This window comes from Argiope bruennichi, chromosome 3, assembly GCF_947563725.1.
Source record: "Argiope bruennichi chromosome 3, qqArgBrue1.1, whole genome shotgun sequence".
NCBI lineage: Eukaryota > Metazoa > Arthropoda > Arachnida > Araneae > Araneidae > Argiope > Argiope bruennichi.
In genome coordinates this window covers 41,936,442-41,949,273 of record NC_079153.1, presented here as the reverse complement: position 1 = coordinate 41,949,273, position 12,832 = coordinate 41,936,442, and the positions used below count along the sequence as shown (strand labels likewise).

General features: G+C 29.9%; 1 protein-coding gene across 1 annotated transcript in view; it reads left to right on the top strand.

The window, feature by feature from the left end:
- LOC129963506 (protein lin-28 homolog) overlaps positions 1–12,832 on the top strand; it is a 124,038-nt gene that overhangs the window by 105,912 nt on the left and 5,294 nt on the right. Inside the window, exon 3 of the mRNA XM_056077933.1 lies at positions 8,075–8,247. Within this exon, the coding sequence (XP_055933908.1) occupies positions 8,075–8,247 (173 nt within the window). The remainder of the gene's footprint in view (positions 1–8,074; positions 8,248–12,832) is intronic.

The window sequence follows — 12,832 nt, the reverse complement described above, 5'->3', positions numbered from 1 at the left end:
ATCCAATCATTACATGCTAAACCAGTATATGTTAAAGAAGGAAGTAATATATTTTTTGAAAATAAAACTGAATGCTTAAACAAGAGGCCAAATATGTAACCAGATTATACATTTTTTATGATTGTTGTGTAGCAACAGGGCATCCCCCCCCCCGTCTTGGTATTTGACATTTCTGATAATACATATTCATAAAATAGGCACAAGAAACATTTTTGAATTCTGCACAGGCAAGCCGCATATATAACTTAGCAGACAATTTGCATAATAATCCTCTTATTAGGATGCATACGATTTTGAAATCAAAGCTTTATTAAATTATTGGTTCTGAACCCAAAAGATATTTCACATTTGAATTCTGTGGACATTTTTAGAATGTGTTTTTGTTGCACATTTCAGTAATAGTTAACAATTTGAAGTACCAAACATTTCAAGAAACTATATTTCGCTAAATGTCTCTTTGTTTATAGTCATTTCATGTTTTATTCGTTTATTTGTTTTAAATAATTCATATTTGGATTCTTTAATTTTTTATAAGCATTTATGGAATCCTATGAATTTTGTTCTGAATATACTAGAATCATTCAAAAAGTAAATTTGCACTGCTCAAGAACACAAAATAGGACTCAAATGTGTCAGTTACTTTATTTGTACACTAAAGTGTCATGCAAAATCTACGTTTTGACGTAATCATCTTCGTTATTTAAACATTTGTCGAGATATGACACGAGTTTTTCAATACCTACTGTAAAATAATTTGATCCAACATCATTCACGTGAACAGTGATATCATAATCTGTCGCAGCTGACGAACTTCTCTCACTCTCAGAGTCGTCAATATCTGTACCTCCTGTTCAAAAATGCTGCGCATTTCACAATAGCTTTACCGGGCATTACATTTTCATGATACATTTCATGCGATTGACTATAAATTTCAGTGGATTTTGAAACATCTATATTTCGACGTAATCACTTCCATTGTTTAAACATTTGTCGAGATATGGCAGAAATTTTTCAATGTCTTCTGCAAAATAATCTAATCCAACTTCTTTTACCCGAGCAGTGATTTCAAAATTTGTCGCAGTTGATGAGGTTCTCCTGCACTCAGAGTCGTCAATATCTGTTCGTTCATTCTCAATTATGGTGCACCGTTTCACGGTAACTTGACCTGGCATTGCATTTTCACCATACACTTAATGCAATTACTGATAAATTTCAGTGAAGTTACATCTTTTTGCAATAATAAGAAATCACTCCAGGAATTTTCAATTTGGACGCCTCCAGCATTTGCCGAAACATGTTTACGATTGACTATCAGACAAACTAATTGTCAAGTGAGAACAATTATGTTACATGATCCAGAAAAATCTTTAAATTGTTGCCTTAAAATTTCATCAAAATAACCTTTCACCTGAAATTTTTACGAATGAATGAAACTAACTTTTTGATTGACGCCGGAATTTCAAAAATGCTGGCGATAATATCTTACAAACAAACCTACAACTTAAATAATAAGATTGTGACCATTTTTTTAAAATTATACTCTGCATTCTATTAGATCTAAATTGTTTCATTCTGTATACGAGTTCAAAAGATGCCTGAAGTGCTTAAGCAAATTCCAACGATATATGCCTTTTAAATTAATTGCCACCTTGAGTTGATCACTAATTTAAATATCAACTGATCTGTGATTGGAGGCACGAGCCAAACACGTCATTATATTCGAAGAAGGATGTCTCACAGATCACAATTAAATATTCAACAGTAATGATATAATTTCCTCAAATAAAAAGCAAAATAAAATTCTGTTATCAATCAAGATTGCTGACTACACGGCTACCTCATCACTACCACGGATATCTCAGATAATCTCTAATTTAAATATCAACTGATCTCTGATTGGAGGCACGAGTCAAACACGTCATTAGATTCTAAGAAATTGGAAGGATGTAGCACAGATCACAATTAACTATTCAACAGTAATGATATAATTTCCTCAAATAAAAAACAAAACAAAATTATGTTATCAATCAAGATTGCTGACTACACGGCTACCTCATCACTACCACAGATACCTCAGATAATCACTAATTCAAATATCAACTGATCTCTGATTGGAGGCACGAGTCAAACACGTCATTAGATTCTAAGAAATTGGAAGGATGTAGCACAGATCACAATTAACTATTCAACAGTAATGATATAATTTCCTCAAATAAAAAACAAAACAAAATTATGTTATCAATCAAGATTGCTGACTACACGGCTACCTCATCACTACCACAGATACCTCAGATAATCACTAATTTAAATATCAAGTGATCTCTGATTGGAGGCACGAGTCAAACACGTCATTAGATTCTAAGAAATTGGAAGGATGTAGCACAGATCACAATTAACTATTCAACAGTAATGATATAATTTCCTCAAATAAAAAACAAAACAAAATTATGTTATCAATCAAGATTGCTGACTACACGGCTACCTCATCGCTACCACGGATACCTCAGATAATCACTAATTTAAATATCAACTGATCTCTGATTGGAGGCACGAGTCAAACACGTCATTAGATTCTAAGAAATTGGAAGGATGTAGCACAGATCACAATTAACTATTCAACAGTAATGATATAATTTCCTCAAATAAAAAACAAAACAAAATTATGTTATCAATCAAGATTGCTGACTACACGGCTACCTCATCACTACCACGGATACCTCAGATAATCACTAATTTAAATATCAACTGATCTCTGATTGGAGGCACGAGTCAAACACGTCATTAGATTCTAAGAAATTAGATGGATGTAGCACAGATCACAATTAACTATTCAACAGTAATGATATAATTTCCCCAAATAAAAAACGAAATTGCCTGAAAGCAAAATAAAATTCCGTATTCAATCAAGATCGCCGAACCACACGGATACCTCATCAGATGCCATTTGTACTACTATATTTTCTCGTTTGAAAACTTGCCGAAAGAAATTAAAAATCGCGTCGCCTATCATCATCCAGACGTTGGCCACACTCCTGCTATAACAACCTTTTTAATATTCGCTGTGAATTCTTCTCGTACCTCCCCTCTCACCACAATCTGCTCCTGTAATTGGCCCTTACACGCTATTATCTCGATTAGCTACAACTTCTGCCGAAATAAATCACGTTTTTACACACATTTCGTTATTGCCAACAACATGAAGGGATTTCACACCATCTGCTCTACTCGCTTTGCCATTTCGGCCGCGCGCATTTTTTGGTCGAGACAATGATTGTAATTCCATCCATTTTCTATAATGACGGCTCTGGGCAATTATTCGGGAAGGGAGGTCTGTTTAGTTTTTCGAAGATTCATCATTTTTTTCGTTTTTGGTTGGTGAATTTTATCATCCTTGAGGGTTTAAGCGATGATGCATCGTTAACAGCCTGCGCGTGGCAGTAAGTGAGGCAGTTGGAATTCTGATGATGATGACAGAGAGCAATTTGATTTACCTGGATCGCCTTCAGAAAGGCAATTTTGTTAAAAAGTCGAGGTTGAATTGTTGATAAAGTGAAGTTCGACAAATTCGATGCTGAAAGCAGGAATGGAATTGTCTAAAAATTTGAGTAAATAAAAATGAGTTCAAAAACTAAGTACAGCAGGAGAATACGACAAGTACTAAACTAAAAGTGACAGCAAATATGGATTTTTTTATTACTGAATTGTTTCAATAAATATTAATTAGGTGAAATTTGCTTTATTTGGATGACTAGTACTTCTTTTATATGTAATGACAAAAAAGTAGATTTAATAATAATTATAAAAAAAATACTAATTTTTTGTAGTTTATTTTTCAAAGTGATGTAATTGTTTTTGATAAGAAGCACACTTTAAAACTGTAAAAAAAAAGCTCCAATTTAGATTAATTTTTATTATTTAATTGTTTCAACAATTATTGAATAGAGAAAGGTTACTATGCTTGGATCCTAAGAATTTCTTTCATGTGCAGTGACAAATGAGTAAATTTAATAATAATTATAAAAAGTTATAATTATTATTAAGTTAATTTATTAAGTTTTTTGTAGTTTATTTTTCAAAGTGATATAATTAATTTTGTTAACACGCTTCAAAACACGCACGCTTTAAAATTGTGGAGAAAAAAAGAGTTACGTAATGTAATTCTTCAATTAAGATTAATTTTTATTTGAATTTTGGAATTATTTCAATAAATATTAATTAGGAGAAAGCTGCTTTATTTAGACCACTTTTTTTTATGTACAATGACAAAGAAATAATTTTTATAATAATTATTAAAAAAAAATACTAGAGTTTTTTTGTAGATTATTTTTTAAATTAATGTAAATAATTTTGTTAAAAAAACACTTTAAAGTCGTAAAAGGAAAAAAGAATAATGTAACGTCATACTTCAATTACCGTTTCTGAAATTGGAAGATTAATTGCTTTAAGAGCATTTAAAGTAAGTGTAGTTTTTGATTCACAAATGTTTGTTTTACACCAACACATAATGCAAGAGCCGAAATAGGATATTTTATGCATTATTTCTGTTACTTTATGCGTGAAACAAAACCACATATCTTTAATTCTCATTTTTTGAATCAGCATATGATGTCCTTAAGGACTTTTTCATATTTTATATTGTTATAATTTATTTTATAAATAGTAGTTTATAATTCATATAACTATTAGTTACTGTAAGTACTTTCCGAGCAGTGGTTTGTGATCTAATATCAACTGCTACTTTCACAATTATCGGGGGGGGGGGAATCATTTCATTCTATTTCTAAGTCATTTCAATGAAACTAATTTCACAAATTTAAATTAACAAGTTTTCTCTTTAAGGTTACAGTAACATATTTTTCAATTTAGTTAAAATCAGGTTAGAGCTATCACTCTTCATTGTTAAATAATTTCATCGATGATATGTAAATGTAAAATAAATTTTAACTAAAGCCAGGTAGCGTTATTCCATTAAAAATAATTCCACAAAACATTTACATCTTAACTCTTTGTAGCTTTCCCTCACTTTACGTAATAAATATTTGTCAGATTTGTGGTCAAAATAAAGGTTCAATCCTAACCATAGTCCAAATAAAGCATAATATTTTAATTAATTACCAAGAAATAATCAATTTAATATAAAGTAAAAAAAGTTAAATATTTTAAAATAAAAAATAACAGTAAAATTTCAATTGTAAATTTGTTAATATTTTAAAAATTAATAATTTTAATAAATAAACAACTTCAATAAAACTCTCTGGTGGATTTTGAAAACAATAATTACATATTAAAACCTTAAAAAATCATTTCAAATAATTAATGTGACAAAAAATTTTTTTAAATGAGAAAATTTTGTATTATTTTTTCTGAATAAATCGTTTGTTCAATAGGAAATTCCTTAAATTAATAGAGAACCTTAAAAATTATTCGCTTCAATTCAATAAGAAGACGAAGTGTGATCGAATTTAATTTTAAGAAAAATAGTGAACAATGGAAAACGCACATTCGTTCCTTTCTCCCGTTTAAATATTCAATCTAGATAATTTAAAAGATGTCATTTAAGTAATGATTATAGCTCAATTTGTTTTTATCTGACAGATTTTTTAATACTAACTCTATTTATTTTTCATGAATTAATTATTCTTTTATAATTTAGTAATGTTTTCTCAAACTATTCCTAATAACATTTTGAATTATTTTGATATTATTTACATTGTTTTAAAATATCCAGGGAATTAAAGATTATCTGTCTTGATCAGTATAAAACTAGTTATTCTCAGCAATTTTATAGAATCCAATTCAATAAAATACAAAATAAATATATAATGATTAATAATATTGATAAAGCAAGAATTTACTGTTGTTTCTAAAAAAGGATTTATTATAAAGGCAACATTTAATAAAATCATCATTTATGTCATGAAACATTTTACATTGAGATTTGTTTATGTTTATATCCTGCAACGTTTGATTTACCTTAAAAAAATTTATGCAAAATGCAGTTAGTTATGCTACTTCGATTATAACATTTGTGTATTGTATAAAAAGGTTGTCCTAAAAGGAATCAACAATCGTATACTGATATTTTTAAAAATCTTCCTTAATATTATATATAGATTTTGAAATTTTTCTGTTTCTTAAAAATATTTTGTCAAAAAAAAACAAAAAAAAAATTTCATAAAATAATTTGATTTGAAATAAGTAATTTAGTACAAGTACTGAAAAAGTTTAACACTAATCGATGTTTTTAATTTTTTAATTTTTACAATACATTTGTTTAAAAAAATGTATTCCTTTTCCTGTAGAATAAACACATTAAAAATCCGTACAAAAGGTTTTTAATAACAGGACTATATAGAAAAAAGTAATATTGCTTTTACTTCAAATTATTTTGCATTATATTTGCAGAATAATCTCACATTTTTGTCGAACTTTAATACTTCACATACAAAAAAACTTTCAACTATAAATATAAAAACTGCGGTGTGAAAACGTGGCTTTAAATTGTATTAATTTCTTTCCTAAAGGTCAAGGAATTTTATTAGGAACCACAAAGCTCCTTTCAAGTGACGTCTGTCCCTCTGTTTCCTGTTTTAAAATGGCAATTTCCCCCTCTTCTGGCCTACCTGTTTTCACCTAAATTCTCCCGAATTTTTCTCCCTCCACAGTTAAATCCGAAAACTGTGTTTACTTTTTTTCATAGAGAAAATTAGATTTCGCCCACTGTCACTTTTTAAAAGGTTCGATTGAAACAGATGGGGAGGTAGAAAATGTCTAGAGAGTGCTAAAAATAATAAAAAGTGCAATTTCAGTTAAATATAGCAAATTTTGCTATTTACAAACTGAATATTATCTAGAAATGAGATAGAAGAATGGGATATCAAAGTATTATGAAGAAATAAAATAAAGTTTAATAAGTATCGATGCTTTTATTGTAACTGTAATAGAAGCAATTTTAAGTTAGCCCTAGAAGAAAAGTATTTTTACAATGACTCTTATGTGAAAGAAGAGAGCACTAACTGTTTCACAATCACGTTTTTCATTACACTTTTTTGTTAATTCCATTTCTTTATGCTTGTGTTAGTTCTATTTCATTTCTTTTCTATTAGTTCCATTTCATTATGCTTATGATATATGTATTTTCTCTCTTTGTTTATTTTATTACATTAGTTCTTTTTCATTTTGTTTTAATTAATTTTAATTCATTGTGTTTCGCTTTTGTTTCCATTACGTCTATTTCCTTACGTTTCTCTTAGTCTGTTTCATTTTGTTTATATTAATTCTATTCCATTATATTTCTTTTAATTCTATGTTATTATGTTTACATTAGTTATATTCCATTATGTTTCCTTTAGTTCTATCTCATAATGTTTTTCTTAGTATGTTTCATTATTTTAATGTTAATTTTATTTCATGATATTTCTCTTAGCTTTCTTTTGTTATGTTTACCATTGTTCTATTTAATTTTGTTTCTTTTAATTTCTTTTCATTATGTTTCCATTATGTTCTATTTCATTATGTTTTTCTTAGTCTATTTCATTTTGTTTCCATTAATTCTATTTCATTTTTTTCCCATTAATTCTATTTCATTTTGTTTCCATTAATTCTATTTCATTTTGTTTCCATTAATTCTATTTCATTTTGTTACCGTTAGTTCTATTTCATTTTGTTTCCTTTAGTTCTATTTCAATATATTTCTCTTATCCTGTTTCCTTATGTTTCCAATAGGTTATAATTCATTGTGTTTTTCTTAGTCTATTTCATTACCTTATTATTATTACCTATTTCATCAGGTTTACATTAGCTCTATTTCCTTTTTTTCCATTTAGTTCTATTTCGTTATGTTTCTTTTAGTCTGTTACATTATAATTCCTTTAGGTTCTATTTCATTATGTTTCCTGCTGCCTATTTCATTATCTTTATATATTAGCACTATTTCATTATGTTTTTGCTAATTCGAAACAGCTTTCATTTGAGATTTCACTTTCTGAAAACAGATTAGCATTGGTTAGGTTCCTACTGATTCAATTCTGTGACGTTTCTTTCACGTTACTAATCTCAGTTCTTTTTGGAACAGAGTGTCATCCAGATGTCGGGCTTCCGCAGCCTGGGTGACGAGGAGGAAGTGGAGTTCGACTGCAAGGTGTCGGACAAGGGCCTGGAGGCAACTGTCGTCACGGGCCCCCAGAGCAGCGATTGCAAGGGTTCCCACAGGAGACCCATGTCCAAAAAGAGATTCAGGAAGATCAGGTGAGTACAATCCGAGTTTTTGAATCCTTCTGTTTAACGAAATCTCAACTGACTGGTGTACAGAACCTGTGGAAGTAGAAAAAACTCTTGATTGAACGGACTTCGATTCAACGAATTTTGTATCTAAGGGGAAGAATTTAATTAAGGTAGTACAGTACCATTTAAACAAATTTTTAAAATTTTTATGTTTGGAATTATATTTTAAGTGTATTTTATGTAGAATAATACACTATAAATGTTTCCCGCAAAAATTTTGTAAAATTTAAATTTTTAAACAAATTTTGAGTTTTTTTAAAATCCCTAAGGCCTTTTTAAAAATTCAGATTCTTTTCAATTAAATTTTTTGAGGTAATTTCTAATATTCTACATGAAACTTGTTATGGATTTCCTTTTGTTTCTGATATTTAATTTTTTTATCTTTTTTTTTAATAATGAAACAAGTAAAAAATTTTGAAAAATGCATAAATTTTGACTCTGAACTTAAAAAAAAAAAAAAATTACTACATGTCTTAGAGCGAATTCCATAGCAAGTTTTATAAAGCACATTCTTCACATTTTTTAGAATATTCACAAAAAATTTCACACCATTTACTTTAATTTTTAAAAAAGCCTTAGTCTTCCGAAAAATAATATATAAACAAAATCACAACATGGAGAAAAATAAATTTAAAGTTTTCATTCATCTATACCATGATATAAAATCCATCCAATTTGTTTGTAACTTTTACAAATTATTTATTAATATATTGTTAACAAATTGCTAACTTGTTTAAAATAAAAAAAAAAATTCAAAAAATTCATTGAAATAAAATATTATGTCTGTTTAATGAATATATAAAGAAAAAAAACTTACGAATGATCAATATTTCAAAAACCTTAATCATAACAACTTCAAAAATAAATGCATATCTCAGAATTGATTAAATGCATGCTTCTGCTACAAACATAAATTAAAACATATATAAAAATAGGAACATCTTTATTTTCATTGTTTTGGAAGCCTTAGGGTGTCAAAAATTGTAAACAAATCAAATCTCTATCAAAACATTTAAAATCTCTAATCAAACTCTTTTATTTTAATAAGGAACTTATTTCATTTCAGTTCAATTATACTAATTTTACAATTGTAGGAAAATATAATAATAATTTTTTTTATCGGCCCCTGTTTTAGCAGATAATCTGAAAAGTGGGTGGGGCAACATTGTTTTCTCTCTGCTGGTGCATCAAAAGCAAGTGCATTCAGCAATTTGATAAAAAAAAATACTGATATACAGTTCTAAAATTTTACAGACACGTTTAGAAAGTTCAATTTATCATATGAGCCCATATAATTTTTTCGGCTTTTTTGATAATTTTTTAAGTACTGTGTCGCCTTAATGTAACAAATGTAGGAGGGTTGGTTGGTAAGGTTACATATTCGATCAGGAGTTCTCACGCCTCTAATATCCATTTAAAGAATTTTTTCCCTTAAAGTAATATTACATGTACGGATAATTGAAATATTTTTAATCCACATTTTACAACACATTTTCAAATGTAATTTTTTATTTTAAATATGATTCATAACATAAATGAGGATTTGAATGCGTTGTGATTTTATCTTTCTTTTCTCTCCAATGAGGTCGTTTACTCAAGGATTTACTGTAATTAAAAAAATAAAAAAATCGTGGAGATGTAAACTTTAAGAATATATGAACCTGAAGAAAATCTGATAATTTTGATTAGAGTTTATGCCGCACTTCTGATATGCTTTCGATTTAGAAACATCTTTATGTGATAGGAGAAAGTTTTCAAAATGACATCCTAACTTTATTTCTGTTATGTAAGTCGTAAAATAGATTATGTTACGAACAGGTAAGCGTGCTTCTTAGAATTATTTACAGAGGACGTCTTTTTTTACCGCGGTGAAAAAAGAAATATTTATATTTAATCATTACTATTTAAATATAGAGTGTCTTGAAATAATTTTTCCTGTTCGAAGGCATATGCGGGTAATGCCGTTGAAATCGATTGTAGAAGAAATAGAGAAATAAATGCTGTAATGAAAAAAAAGTATGCAATATCTTAGAAAACTGAAATGTAAGTCACCGATAGGAAAAAATTTTATATTATAGGAGCTAAAACTGTTAAAATGAAAAAAAAAAAAAAAAAAAAAAAAAAGCGGCACAATTTTTAAAAAATTTTCAGTATCAGAAAATTCACTTGCAAGAAAATCCACTGAAAACAACTTTTTAATTAATCAACACTAGCATCTTCTGGTCCTCCAGATATTTTTCAACTTGCCGATCTTCACTGTACACAAGATATCCTACCAGTAACTATTAGTACTTTTTTATTCTGTCGCATACGTAGTATAAAGAAAGTATAGTAATCATCAAAAAATTCGAACTCCAGATTTCGACGAATTTCCACGTTTGAGCCCTCCCTGAGTTCAGGAGACATATTTTTGGAAAATGTCCGTCTGTTTGTCTATGACAAAGACAATTCAAAAATTCTTTAAGCTAAACTGATAAAATTTGATATGCGGTGTTTACATCATGAAATTTGGTATGCGGTGTAAAATATGTTCAGAGGAAGTCCGTCTGCCTGGCGGTTCATAGATTTAACATCTATAGTGTTGACGCCTATCAAATTTTGAGCCAAATCCAATTACGGGTTGACTATCTATACTTTCAGAAACATGTAAAACGTAATGACACATCAAACATCAATGATTACATCAAAACGTAATGACTTAAATATATCAAATTTGGTACGTCATTTTGCGACTTTAAGTGCAGTTTTGTGTCAAAAGTTTTGTTTCAATCGGTTGGGTAGAACACGTCTGAAAGCCAAATTCGATTTTTGGATACTTTTGACCGCATGCCATGGATTAATCGCCAAAAAATTCGCCAAGGATCTCACAATTGGTAAAGTAAAAGTTCTAAATGTACACCAAAGGTTTATATTTCGTAACTATTGTACGCCAATTCTACGGAAGACGTTTTTGGGAGTGTATGCGAGAAAATTTCGGGGAAACCATTCCCTCTGATTTCTTTTGCAGAATTCATCTTTTCATGCTACAGTCAGCATTTGAAATTTCGTTTCTTTTCTTTCATTAGTTTTTGCTGCAAATGTCTCTCAAATATGAAGAGTTCTTTAAGAGCATCCTGCTAATGAACAAAAGTGTATTATCATCCAATGTATTATAATATATTGGTTATAATATAATTTGCTGTAATAATTTTATTAAAATGGATGAAATATAAAGCTAAATAAATTTTTATTGTTTTTCAAAGCTTATTAAGATAAAAACCATAAACAGCTGACTGAATTAGATTAATCAATCGATACTACTTGGTGGAAGTAGATAATAATCCAGAATGCATTAATAACTTTCATAAAGTTTAGTTTAGTTATAATAACGTTCCGTTGTAAAGCAACACTTGGGCTATTTTGGGACGGACCTCGTCATTTTGAATCGCCGTCAGATGATGAAGATGATACCTGGGCTGGCACCCCCCTCTCCACACCACACCAGCGGGAGGACGTTTGGCCTGACGGATTTAACGTGCAACTGACCCCCTTACACGACGGTTCTTCGGTGGAATAGGGCCTCGAATCTGAAGCACAACCGCTCATGAGCCAAGACCTTACCACCAGGCCACCGCGGCCCCGACTTTCGTAAAGAAAAACAAGTAAAATAAATAAATTTAAAAATATAAGCAATGAAAAGGCATCGAAAGCTTTTAGTGTTAATTCATTAGCAGCAAAAACCAATAAAGCAACACTAGGGCTATTTTGGGACGGACCTCGTCATTTTGAACCACGGTCAGATGACGAGGACGATACCTGAGCTGACACCTCTCTCTCTACGCCACGCCAAACCAGCGGGAGGACGTTTGGCCTGACGGATTTAACGTGCAACAGACGCCCTTACACGACGGTTCTACGGTGGAATAGTGTCTCAAACCTGAAACACAACGGCTCATGAGCCGAGACCTTACCACTATACCATCGCGGCCCCAATTCTCGTGAAATAAACAAGCAAAATAAATAAGTTTAAAAATATAAGAAATGAAAAGTCATGGAAGGCTTAGAGTGTTGATTCATTAGCAGCAAAAACCAAGACTACGTGATTTTGTATCATAATCTTTGAAAGTAAAGGAAAATGCAATAATATAATGCATAAAACAACATACTTGGGACAATCATGATGTTCTGTTTTTTTATCGATAATATCTGGGAGACCAAGCTTTGCTCGGCAGGGGTTTGTGTGTGTTTGTGTGTGTGTGTGTGTGTGTGTGTGTGTTTAAAATCATGTTTTCCGGGAAAAATATTTAGATACGAATCACACACTGGTTACACATGAATATTTTGCAATCTTACCTGCATATGACAACCTATATTAGGGTCATTTAAATAATAATAATAAAAATAAAAATCACGAATGTACTTAGTTTAACATGTCATTCGAGACCATCTGCTCTATTACTGTATTCATTTTACAGTTTATCTATTCATCACTTCTATTTTTGAGCTTATACTCAGTTCTGTCATGGTGAAATCGGATCCGAGATGGCGCTATATGACATTGTCATCATGG